Source organism: Danio aesculapii, chromosome 2 (assembly GCF_903798145.1).
Source record: "Danio aesculapii chromosome 2, fDanAes4.1, whole genome shotgun sequence".
Classification (NCBI taxonomy): Eukaryota; Metazoa; Chordata; class Actinopteri; order Cypriniformes; family Danionidae; genus Danio; species Danio aesculapii.
In genome coordinates, this window is record NC_079436.1 from 48,516,089 (window position 1) to 48,534,066 (window position 17,978).

The following is a 17,978-nucleotide window of genomic DNA, read 5'->3' on the forward strand; positions in this document are numbered from 1 at the left end:
TCGTATAATATAATATAATATATTACGATTGAAAGAAACAAGATTTTAGAAAAAATTTATTTAAATAAAAGCAATCTATATAAAAAAACATTAAATAAACCAAATAAAAAATTGTAATACATACAATAAATAAGTTTAATATATGCATTAAACATTTTTAAAATAAAACATTTAAAATTATGTTAAAAGAAATTACAATTAAACTAAAATGCTATAAAAATATCTAAAAATGCATGTTTAAAAACTATTTGGATGGGTCAGATGAAAATAATCAATGGAAAAATATAAAAAAAATATATAATAATCTTAAAACATAAAATAAAAACGAATAAAAAAATATGACTATAATATAATATTTATTCTCTAACTAAACAAAACAGATTAAAGGAAACATATTTAAATGAAATCAAAATACATTTCATAAAACTTTTACATGTACATGTTCATAACACTTTTACATGAGTTTTAAAAATACATTAAATAGAAAATAAAAAATATATGTAATAATTAAATAAAAAATGTATTAAATAAAACTTTAAATCACTAAATTAGCTAAATGAGGCGTTAGTGTGCTGCTGGTGTCTGACCTGCAGCCGCTGGTGGATGGGTTGTCCTGCTCTGAACTGGCACTCAGAAGGCTGAAAGCGTTTGTGCTGCTGGGTGGAGACGGACTGTGAGAGTTGGAGCTGGAAAAACACCAAACACACAAGAAGAAGCCATTAGAAAACATCCCATAAACATTAGACAAACTTTATGAAGGGCAATCATGTACAGTAGATGTTATTTTAACAGGCTTGTCTTGATTGCTTTACTCTTGTGATAATGTGGAATATAAACTGAATCGCGTGGCTCTCAAAGCAAAAAGGAATCACACAAGGGATACATTGGATTGGGTGCTATTTTGATTGAGACACAGAAAATGTAGACGTTTATCTAGACGCGAGTAATTTCATTATTGTAAAGTAGAATGTATTTACCAAATTAACAGAGTAATATTATTTATTAATAATAATAATCATTTTCAGGGATAATAAAAATTAATTAAATAATACAAAATATAATTAAAATACATTTTAGCAAAACGATATTTAATTAGCATTAAGAGAATTATGATTATTATTATTTAGAGAAAATAACAGAATCCAGAAGACTTTAAATATAATAAATAATACTATTTATTATTATTGTTATTATTAATAATAATTTTGTTATTATTTTAGGGAAATAATTAATAAATAACACTATAAAAATTAATAATACAACGAAACTTTATAAGCATTAAAAGAATTATTAATAGTATTATTATAATTCATTGATTAATTTTCCTTTGGCTTAGTCCTTTATTTATCAGGGGTCGCCACAGCGGAATGAACCACCAACTATTCCAGCATATGTTTTACGCAGTAAATGCCCTTCCAGCCGCAACCCAGAACTGGAAAATATTATGATGATAATAATAATAATAAGGGATATTATAAATTAAAATAATATCATAAATTATAAATAAAATTAATTTGAGGGAAAGTTATATATGTTATACATTAAAATTCTTTTTAAGAGAAAAAAAATCAAAGCCAGAAATATTTAAACATACTGTAAATAAATAAACTTGAAGTAAAAATAAATAATAATAATAATAAAAAGAAGAATTCATAATAATAATAATAATAATAGTAATTTTCAGGAATAATATAAATTTAAATAAAGCATAAATTATAAATAAAAGACATTTAAGTGAAAAAGTTTAACTTATTTTTGTTATATTTTAATGGTTCTTAAAATCTATTTATATAATTTACTTTCAATAAAATACTAAACTGAATGTTTCGTTATATTCATTAATTTGATTTGCTTTGTCAAATGTGTTTTACTAACCATTAAAATACGTTTATTTTTATTCAAAGAGAAGAAAATTAATCCAGAAAAATAATCAACATACAAAATTTTATTTGCATACGATTATATTCCACATGATCCTTCCGGCACTCGAAAACAAAATAGTCAACATTTAAAATGAATAAGAAAATAAAGAAAAGAACAAGTGTTGCTAAATAGATTTAGGACAACATTAAAAAAAGGTGTTGATTCACTTCAAATGTCCGCTATGTATCCTCATATAACAAACATCAGCCCATTATTGAAAAATGATTCAGTATGCCAGTCAGGACAGCACATTTCTGTGTTTTTCTCATCCCAAATGGGGTCACTCGAACATTACCCTTTATTTCAGTTACATAAACTTCCCCTGTGCTCCAAAATACGACGCCATGTGCCATTTCCAGCCACAGCACCAATAGATAGCCCAGCTAAGAATGGCTTGCACTGCAGACTTGTAGTACAGTAGATAACCGCCTTAAGACAAACCCAGATGGATTAAAGTGCTCAAGTTAGCGCTCTAAGATAGTCCCAGTCCAGCTGCAGGTGACATGCTGAGCGACAGAAATACACCACGAGGGACTATTAATAACAGTATAAGTGGCTTAGAATAGAAACTGGCTTCACATGTTGGAGTGCTTAGCTGTAGGTGAGCTAATTATATAAATCACATCTGTGTTAGTCTAGCAGGGCAATGTGTTTCCGTGCTATTGATACGGTCAGTCGTTTCAGGAGGCTAATGAGATCGGGGAATCTGGAGGATTATTTATACAACTACACACATGGAGAGAAGTGTGTGTGGATGTGTTTCATGCTGACTAGGGTGCGAATTATACACTGACCATCAGAGAGGTCAACTTTTTCAGTAATGTTAGTTTGCTTAATGCATGCTTCAGTGTATCAAATGTATGTATTTATTTAAATTACATTGAATTTATTAATAAAACATGTTTAAGTTTAGTGATTTGAGGGATATTTAGCATGATCTGACCAAGAGTATCCTCTAATTAGCTACATATCAGAATTAATAGCCCTACTGTTAAATTTGAATTCACTCTGTTTATGGAAAGAAGAATATTTTCAACACTTCTAAACATGATAGTTTTAATATCTAATAACTGAAGGGGGGGGGGGGGGGGGGGGGGGGTTGTTGTGCTAATAATTTTGCCCCCAACTGTACAAGATATACGTCTAATTTTACTTTACAAGATCTAATTATCTTATTTTACAAGAAAAGTGTCTTGCTAACCCTTACAATGTCCATCTGTACTCTAGATCTGCCGGTTTCAGATTGTTGAATGATTATTGACACGATTGTGTATGAACGCTTACAATGGTATGAACCGTTATAGGGGTGGTCAAATGTATATTTAGATTACCTATTATTTTAATTAATTATTCTTTTATTTAAGAAAACGATTTCTCACTATTAAAGGGCTAGAAATCTCACTATTAAATCTGGGTTAGTGGACCACTGCCGATCCTCTCTCTCAGGGCGTACTCACACTATGTACAGTTGCCTTGAACCGGGCCAAAGCACGCTTGTCCCCCCTCCCGTCTCCCCCGGTGGCCCCCACTCACATTACATTTACACTTACATCATCGATGATGCGCTCGTCAGAAGCGCTCTCGCTCAGCACAGTAGAGATTTCTTTAGTTATATCGTCGTTTAAGTCATTTGATATGCAGTGACACGCAGTCAAATATTTCGGCAAACAGATCAGCCACTTTTGACGCTCAAAAACAATCATAAAGTTCTCGTGCTGCAAGTATTAGGAGGTTTGCTGAAGGTGCGGAGCTTTTGTGCAGTGAGGGGTTTGAGTCTTCAATAAACTACGACAGTTTGCTTTCATTGAATGGTAAGAACGATTAATAAACGCATATGAAACAGTCCCTTAAAAGTCACGTCTCGCTTTCAGTTTCGAGCTTTGGCGCGTTTTGCACTCACACACACAAGCATATCGTGCCAAAGCCCAAGTGAATCAGGCTCTGGCACACCTCTACCAACGGGGCCAGGGCCGGCCAAGTGAACCGTGCCTGAGCCCGATTCAGAGCACTCACACGTCTCAAATAATCCGGGAAACGGGCCTGGGTTCGGATAGCATAGTGTGAGTATAGGCCCTCAGTTCCTGTCTTTCTACAGTCCTGTCAAATAAAGGCAAAAAGCCCCCCCCAAAATACATGAATGAGAGTTTTAAATTGAATTATATAAAAGAAAGTTCACCTTTGTGTTTATCAATACAAGCGTACTATTTTAGAGGTCATTTCTGGTTAATGGTGAGGATCATTCATTTGAAATTTACCTGAATTTTGTAATGGATGTGTGAATGTTTTTTTTCCCGCAAGGTTTGAATAGCACATTTTTTAATTTACTGGTAACGATGTTCTGGTAATTTTACAGATATTCACTGCTTTAGTATTATGTAAAAGAGGTTAATGTTTAGAGATCACCATGACCAACTTAAAGCCTTTGACCGAATTAAAGCAATTTGGTAATTATCAATACCAAAATATATGAAACGACACACTGTGAGAAACATCTTTATCTCTCACTTACAGATTGAAGGTTAAAATAGAAAAAATTAGACTGTTTTGAGGCACTGATATGATGCGAGCTAGAAAAAAAAAAACACACCAAAAAGAGCTGAAGGCCTGTAGTTTAGCCTCACCCGTCCACTGTACACACTGTACAGACACAAAGCACAGGCTGTCACAGGATAAGCATGACTCACGAAGACTTCATCAGATCATTCCCGAGGAGAACATCAGCTGTGACATAATAATGGACAGCTTTACACGCAACATTACAATTAAAACTATCTGTTTTCATTCTTTATGAAGTCAAATTTAATTGCTACCCAATGAAATCAGTTGAAGAGGACAATATCAAGGCAGAAAGGCTCAGATTTTCCTCTGCCGCACCCTGTCCGGTGCGTTGCAGTGACACCCAGTTCTGCTCAAAGCTGGCCAAGAATTCCTCTTAAAAACACCACTAATAATATGCAACAAAAGACATGAAGATGATGTTGGAATTATGATTGGCAGCAGCTTCAGTGTGATTGAAAACTATAGATTTCTGTAAAAACACAATGGAAAATTGGACGAACATGCTATCTTATCCCTATGTTTAAATGATGCTCGATAAGAAGATTTTTTATTCTTTTTTGTAAAACTATTAATAAAAATTTCTATAGTAAATATTAATAAATACTGCGGATATAAAAAAATAAAAAAATAAAAAAAAATAAAATAAAAAAAAAACGACTTACAAAACAACAATTATATTCTACATAAAAATAATAACAAACATCAAATAAATAAATAAAAATAAATATATTATTACACAATTAAATAAGAGTAGAATAAAAAAGAAAACAATAAAAGGAATAATATAATATTATAGTATATACAGTTGAAGTCAGAATTATTAGCCCCCCTGATCATTTTTCCCCTAATTTCTGTTTAAAGGAGAGAAGATTTCTTCAACAGATTTCATTTCTAATAACTGATTATTTTATCTTTGCCATGATGACAGTAAATAATATTTGACTAGGTATTTTTCAAGACACTTCTATCCAGCTTAAAGTGACATTTAAAGGCTCAACTAGGTTAATTAGGTTAACTTGGCAGGTTAGGGTAATTAGGCAAGTTATTGTATAATGATGGTTTGTTCTGTAGACTATCGAAATAAATAGCGTAAATGGGCTAATAATATTGACCTTAAAATGGTTTTCAAAAAATTTAAAACTGCTTTTATTATGGCCGAAATAAAAAAAAATAATAAGATTTGTCCAAAGGAAAAAATATTATCAGACATACTGTTAACATATCCTTGCTCTGTTAAACATCATTTGGGAAATATTTAAAAAAAAAAATAAATAAATAAATAAAATCAAAGGGGGGCTAAAAATTCTGACTTCAACTGTATATATTACAGTAAAAATAAATTAAAAGAAAAACAAATGGTAAAATAGTATAACATAAAAGAATAAAGAAAAAATAAGATAAAATACAAAATAAAATAAGGTAAAATACAAAATAATTAAAATAATAAAATAAAATATAATAAAAATAAGATAAAATAATGAAATAAAATAAATTAAGATAAAATAATAAAGTAAAAAAAAAATTTGAATAAAATAAATAAATTAAATATAAAATTAAATAAAACAACAATATAAAATAAAATAATACAATAAATAAATAAAATAAATAAATAAAATAATAAGATAAAATAATAAAACAAAATAAAATAAAAAAAACAATAAAATAATAAGATAAAATAATAAAACAAAATAAAAAAAATCCAAAACATAATCAATTAATATAATATAATAATAAATTAACATATTAAAAAAAACATATTAAAATAAAATGGTCATGTCTGGTCCTGCCAGGTTGACATATTCCTATGAAACACTGAATATAACACTGAATATAACTCTTGTTGACTATTTAATAACCACATTTAAACACCGTCACGTTTAAATGACAAAATCAATCCCGAAATATAAGCACAACACACGTGTACATGTTGATGCTGTTGATACACCTAAACAACTCTTCACTGTGGAAACATGAAGTATTAATGCTGCCACTGCCAGTTTCTTGAAGGTCTGCTATGGCAACTACTATCATCATGGCACTATTTTTAAACCTCTTGAAAATCTCCTCATGGAAGAATCCCATTAATGGAGGAGCACAGATGGAGGGAAATGAACAAAATGTTGCTCACGCTGGTTTTGAATGAATCAGTCATAAACACACTTCACCTGTAGCATGTGGAGAAACAGGTGACTGAATCTCAATCAAACACACAGAGACCAATGTCCCAGGAATACATTAGTTCTGCTCACACTGAAAAAGTATCTGCTAAATAAATAAAATGTCCAGTTGTTTTATTATAGATTTGTAGGTAATGATAACCGCCTTGCTAGCTTCGTACTCTGAGTAGCAGAAAATAGATTTGTGTTGGGACAACATGATTCCTTCATGTTGTGCCAACACAAATCTACTTTCTGCAATAAGTTAGCTTATTAGTTTTTACTAATTTAAGTGGATTGAACATAAAACAATTAAGCTGTACTGACAAAAAAAATCAAGAATTGTGTTGTTTTAGCTCATTTTAAATATGTGCACTGAAAAAAAATATTCAAAGATGATTCCTTAGATTTACTCAATTTTTTACGTTAAGTGGTTGTAAACAATTTATTTGTGTTGAATTTAAACAAACAAATTAACTTGAACATTGCTAAATTTAATTTGTTTGTTTAAATTCAAAACAAATTAATTGTTTGCAACAGTTTTGCATGCAACACTTTTTTCAGCAGCATTTTTTGAGTGTTTACAGTAGCCTTTCTATACAGTTGCTATGTTATTTGCTATTAAAAACCATTTAGAAACTTATTGTAAATTGGCATTACTAAAGTTAATCTACAACTATATAATTATAATTATAGATATTATATTATTACAGTTAACAATAACTGAAAAGCAAATTTTATTTGTATTTTATTTTATTTTATTTTAGCTACTTGTCCAGAAAAAAGACAACACAACAAAATGAAAACTAAATTTAAAATGAATAATGACAACATTAAGTTGCACTGACAGGGGAAAAAATGTTGCAAAATGCAATTATTCAATTATTCCCTGAGTGTTTCGAAAAAATAAAAATCCTAATCTATTAAATTACTAAAAAAATAATCATTTATTTAATTTAGAAAGGCTTAAAAAAAAAGTGTGTTCTGTGGATTATTTTTTATACTTATTTTATTTACATGATTTTATTTTATAACATCCTTTAAAACATCTTAAATTTAATAAATCTATCTATCTATCCATCGTTCCATCTATTGTTCTATCCTTCTATCAATCTATCCTTCCATCTCTCTGACCAGGGGCGTAGCGGACATTTTAAAAGTAGCGGGGGCATCCATCCATCCATCCATCCATCCATCCATCCATCCATCTATCTATCTATCTATCTATCCCCAGTTATACTCTCCGCTTCATTAAACACATTTCAACATTTAAATCTATCCTTCTCTCAAAATCAGTGGTAGAAATATGAACAAAGCCTGCAGATCCGGTCTAGCCTGGCAACTGAAGAAATCAAATACATACAGAGCAAAGAACTAATCTCTTTTATAAGCTCTGAATCCAGCAATTATTCTGGCATGTGCGTGCATCCACATTTGAATGCATGTCTTTGTGGCAGAATAGTTTCCAGTGACCTTACACTTACCTCGGAAAGCAATAGGTGAGAAGCGAGGCTTGAAATGACGTCAGACACAAAGACACACCGATGTGGATGAATGCGCATTCAAACGCCATGGTTTACCATCAACCAGCAAACCAAAACAATCCCAGAGTGCTTTAATCGTTAAACAAATTGTGAAACAAAGTGTCTGCATGCAACCTCCTGATGTCAAGCTGCCTGCACGTGACTACAACAGCCAATACGGTTTAAAAATAAAAAACAAAAATAACCCATATTGACGTCTAGAAATGTGCAATAAATAAAACTTTTCTTTAGAGATATCTTTGAGATTAAAAGTATTATGAACGGAATAAGGGAAAGCTTAAGGTTGTGTTTGCACTTATAGTTTGGTTGTTGTTGTTTTTTTTGTTCTGTCTGGGTTAAGGCTGATTTATACTTATGCGTCAAGCGTACACGTATGCTACGGCGGGGCCTACGCTTGGACGTATAGCCCTCGCTATGGCCATAGGCGTAGCTGATGCACACCTCTCAAAAAATGTAACTACACTTCGCAACGACGCGTTGCGCAAGCTCTGTGATTGGTCGGCTTGGTATCGCTGACGAGTGTGGGTGGGACCGAGGGCCGCGCGAGCCCAATGGAGCAATGGAGCGATCTGGATGGAAAGTTTTGTTTTGCGTTTACCTCATGGTTAAAATTGTTGCACGTCCGCCGGTTCCCGCCTCACAATGAGCAAGTTTGAACCACTTGTACATTAAGAAAGCGTTCAGAAAAAAACAAAACACCAGCGAAGAAACTCAACACAGAGGAACATAAACAACTCACTGCCAACTAGTGTTTCGGAAGTGTTATTGCAGAGCAACAGAAAAAGCGCTAAGAAGTATGAAAGGCGGTTTAAGAATCCAAAGCATCACAATTTCATATAAAATATTAAGCTGCACAGTGTTTTCAATACTGGGATGATATTAAAACCCGGACGACTAATCAACCAGTGAGTCCTTCAAGAACTACCTATAGGATTTTAATGAGTTAATAAAGTGATTTCACTAGGAGTGTATCTAATTGATGTTGTAGAGAAAAGCGTCACAAATTGTAGACATGTTTAAAAAAACATTGTTAAAAAAACTACTGAGTCAACTATTCTCTGGGGTTTTGACGTCAACTAATTGGCATGACATTGGCAAGAAAAGGAAATAACTAATGGTTTAGTCATAGTTACACTGTGTAACACTCTGGACAATTGGATGATCACAGTCTCTTATATTTATGGGTAAATGCAGATCAAGAACAAGAGTTTTTGAATAATCATTTAAAAATAAAACTAGATTAGATTAAAAAACATTTCAAATGAAAACAGAAAACACAGAAAAGGTAAACTATTAATAAAAATCACAGTTAATACTACACTGTAAAGCCCAAAAAGTTAAGGTAACTCAAACCATTTGAGGAAACCAATAGCTACAAACCATTTGAGTTAAAAAAACTAATCCTAATGAGTACTGTGAACTTACAACACATACAACGGTATATCGGGTTCTTGGGGATATATCGATATGATTCACCAACGCGGAGCGGTATTATCCAATATCGTCCATATCGATATGGTTTGAGGCCACACGTGTGCATTCTGCGCGAAACAGACCCCTCCAAGGTAGCACGCAAGCTCCACTTGCACAAATGTGCACATGCGCAAATGAATGATTCACTCTATGAGTCAAATATAACAAAAGATTTGTTCAAAATGAACAAATCGTTCAAGAATGACCCATCACTTATCAAAAACCTTTTATCGATCATTTCTTCCGCAACTGACAGCAAGAACGAACCCAGAAGCCTCGTCAAATTGACAAGCAGCGCCTGAATGTGTTCAAAAGAATTAAAAACGCCAAAATGGGACGAATTTGTACCGCATTTCGAAAGTGAAACCACCTCAGATTCACTGATTATAAGTTCAGTATTTATTACACGACGGTCTCTTCTTTACATTTACGCTATAACACATTTATCTCTGCGTTTTGGTCTGTTATAATGACTGTTTACATTTATATTCTTAACCAGCATTTCATCACAGTACTCTGAAACTATTTCGTTACTCCTCATATCTATAGTCTATTCGTTTTCATCTCATTATTTAATATTTAGTAAAACAAGTTTAGTCAAATCAAAAGAAAAAGTGTAGGATTTTTTTACATGGAGTAAAAGACTTCTCTTTCGATATCTTCGATATGTGCACGGTTTAATAATTGTGTACAATACATACATGTAAATGTGTAACAAAAAAAAACATATGAACATATGAAAAAAAACAGCTGATTTAATTGTCGTTTATAAATCACACAACTGTGGTATACAAGATTACTTATAACAACACTGGAATTGTGACATTAAATACTGTGTGTTTCATATTTACATTCAATGTGGTTCTTTTCTATCCTACAATACTTCTTGTTGTGTAACAATTGTGTTACAATTTAAGTGTGTTCCTTTTTTGCTCTGACAATGTAGCTGTGTTTTCTATGGTTCTGTTTACTTTGTTATTTGCAAAACAGAATAGTAGAGCTGTGTATAGTGTTAAGCAGGAAAAAAAAACCCAGTAATGCATTTATTTATCAAAGATTTTGTTTATAATTTGAAATGTTGTGCAACAGTTTTAAGCAGGAGAAAAACCTGTACTGTGTTTTATTTATCAAAGATTTTGTGCAGCTGTTATTTTTTGTGCAGCTGTTTATTTGTAAACAGAGAGGGAAAACCCCTGTGTTTGAATTCTATTTTGATCAAAAAATGTTTAATAAAGCTTTAATAAAGGCTTTGAATCTCAAGTAACCATTTATGGGAAAATACCGGATATATATCGTATTCCGCCATTCCTCCTAAAAATACCAGGATATGATATTTTGCCCATATCGCCCAGCCGTATAAGAAATAACAGTGGTATAACAAAGGAAAATATGGCTTAGTAACAAAACTCCAATGTTTCATTAAAATAAAATAAAATATAATAAAAAGGCCATATAAAAATTTTATTAAATAAATAAATAAAAACATAAAAAATAAAAGCATAAAATAAATGTAATAAAAAGGCCAAATAAACAAAATTAAATAAAAAAACTATCAAAACCAAAATTTGAATAAAAATAGAGAATTTAAAGTATTCATAAAAATCATAATTAATACTAACAAACAACGCTGATATATAAAGAGGAAAGGATATGGCTTAATCACAAAACTAATTATAATCCACTGCTCAATAAAATAAAATAAAATAAAATAAAATAAAATAAAATAAAATAAAAGGCCATCAGCCATCAGGTCTCGACATCTATTAATTGCTAATTATAATCCACTGCTCAATAAAATAAAATAAAATAAAATAAAATAAAATAAATAAAATAAAATAAAATAAAATAAAATAAAATAAAATAAAAATAAAGGCCATCAGCCATCAGGTCTCGACATCTATTAATTGCTAATTATAATCCACTGCTCAATAAAATAAAATAAAATTAAATTAAAAAAAAAAATAAATAAATAAAAAATAAAATAAAATAAAATAAAATAAAATAAAATAAAATAAAATAAAATAAAATAAAATAAAATAAAATAAAATAAAATAAAATAAAATAAAATGCCATCAGCCATCAGGTCTCGACATCAATTAATTGCCATTGGATTACAAAATCAGGTGACACAAGCAGACATTTTTGATGTGCTTGATAAACCAAAAGCATACTATGTGAAAAAAGAGAGCATCCTTATTGTTTCTCTGCCACAACGAATACTATTTAGTCTTACTGAAAATCAAAAATTACCTCTTGTTGCTTCCAGATGACACCAGTAGTGCTGAGTCCTTGCTTCGGCTATTGGAACTCCCAGAAGACTCATTGCCATGGGATTCATTTCCGTGGGATTCATTACCATGAGACTCATTGCCATGGGACTCAGTTCCGCTCCCGCTGGACCCGCTACTCTTCATCTCCACATCCTCATGTAGAGAATGGGTCATTTTCCGGGTGTTGTGGCCCGAGGCTGAACGGTCCTGGCTGCTGTCGCTGCCTTCTGATGCCAGGCCGAGTTCAGTGCCCTCCGCAAAACTGGCCATACGATGAAGCGTCGCCATTGAGCTGCAGCCGATTGCTCCGTCTTGCCCCTCCAAGGAGGAGAACAAGTACGGTTTGGAATTCAAGTCTTCAGACATCGGACTTGGGTTTAATGATGTGAAGTAAAACACGAGCAAATCACCCCATCCTCATGGTGGGTCCACTGAGAGAATGCAGACGGACACTCGAATTTCTGTGGGAGTAAAAATAGAAACAACATGAGAAGGGTCACACAGAAACTTCAGACATTCTGTGCCATTTCTGCACAGAATATTTTAGTCTGCGGATTTTGATGATTGATTGTGAGAGTTTAGATACTAAAAACTTAAATAGATAGCTCCAAAAATGAATTTTCTGCCATTATTTACTCTCTCCATTGACTTGTTCCAGTTGGCATTTCTGTGTGGAGTTTGCATGTTCTCAACGTGTTTGTGTGGGTTTCCTCCGGGTGCCCCCGGGTTTACCTCACAAGTCCAAAGACATGCGCTATAGGTGAATTGGGTGAGCTAAATTATCCGTAGTGTATGCGTGTGAATGAGAGTGCATGGGTGTTTCCCAGTGATGGGTTGCATCTGCTGCATAAAACATATTCTAAATAAGTTGGTGGTTCATTCTGCTGTGGTGACCCCAGATTAATAAAAGGACTAGGCTGAAAAGAAAATGAATGAATGAATGACTTCCAAAGCAGTTAGATTTTTTTTCGTTCTGTTGAACACAAAAGAAGAAATAAAATAAATGTTAAATATATTCTTCTATTAGCTTCTATAATATTAGTTTTTTTCCTTCTATAGAAGTCGATGGTTTCCAACATTCTTCAATATATCTCCTTTACATTGAACAGAATTAAATAAAAAACTCTGGTTTGGAGTCAAGGATGAGTGGATGATGGCAGAATTTTCATTTTTGGCTGAATTATGCCTTTTACATATGAAATAAAATAATAACTATTATTTAAGGTCGACAATGCAAATCAAATTAGAACAACTTTTTTTTTGGTAAACAAAACAAGTCCCTGATATCTACTAAAAGACTGGAAATATTAGTTGCATAAATCATATAAACATTTGCATATTACTCAAAGATTTTACTAAAATTAATATAAAAAAAGACTCATAAATAGACTCAATGATGGGCTAAATGCCCTGTGGTTTTCTGCGAGCACAGATTACGTGTCTGTCAACTAAAAATGAAAATCCATTTTTAAAGTCTCGTCCTGAGTTACCATTTTTCTGAATGAATAGCTTCTCTCTCATTATTAGCTAGGCAGTGTATTTTGTTGCATTGGAAGTCTTCTTAGCCCCCGTCCCATCCTCAATGGATTAAAGACACCATTCATTCATTCATTCATTTTCTTTTTGGCTTAGTCCCTTTATTAATCCGGGGTCGCCACAGCGGAATGAACCGCCAACTTATCCAGCACATGTTTTATGCAGCGGATGCCCTTCCAGCTGCAACCCATCTCTGGGAAACATCCATACACACTCATACACTACGGACAATTTAGCCTACCCAATTGACCTGTACCGCATGTCTTTGGACTGTGGGGGTAACCAGCCTATTCACTTTCATATATTTTCTCATTTCTCGATCTCTTTAAAATTCTTTTTTTTATTTTATTGTCAATATTTATTTTACTTAATACACCATGCTATCAAGCTCAACTTTCAGTACTGACCCTTTTATATGCTTCTTTGTCATGGTTACTATGCACATCATATACTGTTTGCTGTACAATATGTGGGATATAGTGTGGTGTATTTATTGTTTTTTAATCCATTTTTGTACTGTTTATTCATTCATTTTCCTTCGGCGTAATCCCTTATTTTTCAGAGGTCGCCACAGCGGAATGAACCGCCAACTATTCTGGAATATGTTTTACGCAGCGGATGCCCTTCCAGCTACAACCCAACACAGGGAAATATCCATGCACTCTCGCATTCATACACACAATAAGGGCAATTTAGTTAACCCAATTCACTTTTAGTGCATGTCTTTGGACTGTGGGGGAAACCGATGCCAACACGGGGAGAGCATGCTGTCTTAAAATTCTAATAAATAAATATATTTTTAAAAGTGGTACACATAAGCACATCAAAAATAAACCATGGCATGATTGAACAGAGCTAATCTCCATGCGCTCACTGAACAGGAGATACCATCACGTCTTCAGCTGCACGCTCTTCTCCTAACTTTAACTTCACTCTCAATCAAATGTCAAAAATGTCAAACTAACATCAAAGCAAAGCATTCAAAACCCTATCTGGTGAGGTCTATGGACAGACTAGCCTCTGTCTGGTCTCAGACTGCCTAAACTGAGTGTTCAAAGGTGGGCGACCCGGACCCTGCTGTCCCATCATTGTGTCTGTACCATGTCCTTTAAACCAACAGATGTGGCATTTCGACTTGTGAACACTGCCTCCTTCAAAGGATTAATCCCTGCAAGTGCACATAAAAAGCTGTTAGGCATCTATCTGGAAATGGCAGGAGGAAAAAATAACCTCTCATCCCTTGAAGAAATAAATAGAGTCATCTGTCCAGTGCAAAAAATTTGAGCCAAGTTTCCTGGTGAGGACTTGAGAAGGGCCATATTAAGCAAGGACACCTTCAGGGTTGAATTGTGAGTCACCACTCTTTTACCTGAGAGCTAAAAATACAGCTGGAGGATTGACAGATAGTAGAGTACGTTAGTGGATTACCTGTGTGAGCACGACCTGGCTAGATTTAACATGCATGAGTGCTATACTGTGTCATGTAGAACGTTTACATGCATTGTTTACAGTCAAAATGATTGGTTATAGTGTTTAAGCTAGTGGTCTGTTCTTTAGCCAATTGAACATCTAATGGTGCATATAATTATGACCTTAAAATAGTTTTGTTTTTCTTAAGTAAAAGCTGCTTTTATTACAACCAAATGTGAAAGAAATTAGAAAAGACTCCCCAGAAAAAAAACATTACAGGAAGTTATATTAAAGTTATATCAGTTTTATAATTATATTAAAAGTATTATAATTGCAGTTAGTTTTAGTTCTAAAAGCTGGCTCTTGAACATGGCGTAAGTGTCATACTGCTGATATATCGTGATATAATGTTGGTGGCACAGTGGCTCAGTGGTTAGCACTGTCGCCCACAGCAAGATGGTCACTGGTTCGAGTTCTGGCTAGACTAGTTGGCATTTCGGTGTGGAGTTTGCATTTTCTCCCCGTGTTGGCGTGGGTTTCCTCTGGGTGCTCCCGTTTCCCCCATAGTCATAAGACATGCGGTATAGGTGACTTGGGTAAGCTAAATTGTGAGAGTGTATGGGTGTTTCTGAGTATTGGGTTGTGGCTGGAAGGGCATCTGCGGTGTAAAACACATGCTGGAATAGTTGGCGGTTCATTCCGCTGTGGTGACCCCTGATAAATAAAGAGCTAAGCCAAAGAAAAATGAATGGTAATATGGGATTTTTAAGCATGACACAGGCACACCAGAGTTGGGAAAACAGACTTTTTGAAACAGATTGCCTGAATTGATGACTTTTGATTTCTGCTGTAAAAGCTGGATTGCAGCACATGTCAGATGATCATGCAATAATAATTAAATAATAATTATTAAAATGAAATTCCTAATGTCCAGCTCAGATAATTAAAGCTTATTGAATTAATTGCCCTAAAAACATACAGCATTTTAGATTTTATTTTGTTAAAAAAATGCTATTTATTATATGATACATACAATTAAAATATGATTTAAATAGAGACTTTAGCATACAAACCCTTTTGATGAATGAATAAAAAAAAAATCAAATTTTCAAAAAAATAAAAACACCTTTTATACATTTGATTAATTTATTTATTCAATTTCTTTTCGGCTTACTCCCTTTATTAATTATCTAGGGTCGCCACCATTTGATTAATTCAAATAATATATATATTTTTTTACTTTTGCTCAATTTTTTATATGGCAATATATATTTTTGTATATTTAAATTAATTAAAAAATAAATAAATAATAATAATAAAAAAACACAACTTTAAAAATATGTAAATAATTAAAACACAGGTAAATGCATGCATACTGGTCAAGTGTAAATCTCAGAAAGCGTTCGTCATTACATTTGAGACATTTTCTATATCATTCTCACGTGTAATAAAGCAGTCCTGTCTAACTTAAAAACAACAACATTTCAGCTAAATTACAGCCTTTATGTAATCACACGCTACTACCACAATGCCAGCCCTACCTGGCAAACGTCAATGACTTTTTGAATCATATCACTTAGTGCCCTACCCAGATCAAACCTGTCTGACTTATTAGCACCAATGAGACGTTAATATGTCTGGCCAAGTGCCTGCTGTAACCCAGTAACCTACAGGCCGATGACACAACAGCGCTACAACCTTTGGATTGCTAGTTGCACAGTAACACACTGGCCATGCACTGAAACACTGCTAATCAAGACAGATAATTATGTAAACATTGACAGTATCAGTTATTATCCCACATATCTGACGCACATCTAATAAGCTTACATAAATCTCAGCACGTGAAAACGTGGCTTTCAGTATTTGAGTGTCAAACTTTAACTATATAACTATAAGCTTTTAACACAGGGGTGCTCAAACTTTTTCTTATGAAAGGCCAAAAAGCTCACCATGGCTATTTCCTAATTTACTATTCATATTTCAAAATAAATAGAAAAAAATTATCGTTTAAATCATTTTAATAACTACATTTTTTTACATTTTATAATGTGCTTCTTACTCAAAACCTTAAATAATCCCATTTATAACACAATGGAGTTCAATGCTGAATACAGTGGTCAACCTGCACCTGTCTTTGCCTTGATTTGCATGCCGATAGTCGCGTGCATAGTCCTCTATCGAATTACAGTATTTACATTTTTTAAAACCAGATTAATTCACATTTCATTTCAGTTTTCTTTTTTGTAGCTCACCAATGAAACAAACAAAAAAAGTGTCATGTTAAATTGAAAACTATGATCTTTGTTGAAGGCTTTGGCCCCAACCTTCCCTATCAATCTCCCTCTCTTCTCCAAATCAAAGGTTACCGTGGGCCAATTTTAACATCTCTCTTTCATCCATCAGTTAATCAAGAGCTCTGAAGACTTGACCTTCAAAAGACACATTATTAGCCATTAATATGGACTTTATTCAAACCTCAATAGGTATTTCCGTATAATAGTTGCCTGGGGGCCATGGAGTAGAACACTGCATTTTAATTTAATTACAGCTGGCAAACTTATATTGAGATTGTTTTAGAAAACATTCAAGCTGTTAATCTGAAAACAACATTGGCTAACAAATAAGATCTGACCTGAAGTCTTCAAATACACAGAAAAAAATCCATTTTAAACCAATTCTGAAAGAAAATGAGCATTTTACACCTAGACCAAGATGCCCTTTAATTATCTTTAATTATATTATCACTAATATAGCAGACACACTCAACAAAGACCCCGTAATATCATAGTATCAAGACATGACTAAAAAGTGAAATGACAATTATGTATATTTTATCTATAACAAAGATTTGAACAAATGTTTTGCATTTGCTGTTAAAAGAAATAGAGTTGCATTAATGTTATTCAAAGCAGTCAAGCAAATAATACTCAAAACTCTTCATTTAAAAATCCAAACCAATGCTTTTTGGGCCTTAAGTTAATTTACCTTAAGTCCAACATGATTTATCTAGTTCGTATCACTGCTGATCCAGCACTTTTATTTCAGTCCATTCAACTGAAACGAACATTACTTTGAGAAATATATAAAATACACAGCCATCAATT

The 17,978-nt window shown here is 32.9% G+C and overlaps 1 protein-coding gene across 1 annotated transcript in view; it reads right to left on the reverse strand.

Moving 5' to 3' along the window:
• The window catches only part of per2 (period circadian clock 2), a 65,952-nt gene that overhangs the window by 38,913 nt on the left and 9,061 nt on the right, over window positions 1–17,978 (reverse strand). The window contains exons 2-3 of the mRNA XM_056481465.1: window positions 11,906–12,386; window positions 588–686 (exon numbers count right to left, since the gene is read on the reverse strand). Coding sequence (XP_056337440.1) covers window positions 588–686; window positions 11,906–12,291 — 485 coding nt within the window. The 5' untranslated portion in view covers window positions 12,292–12,386. The remainder of the gene's footprint in view (window positions 1–587; window positions 687–11,905; window positions 12,387–17,978) is intronic.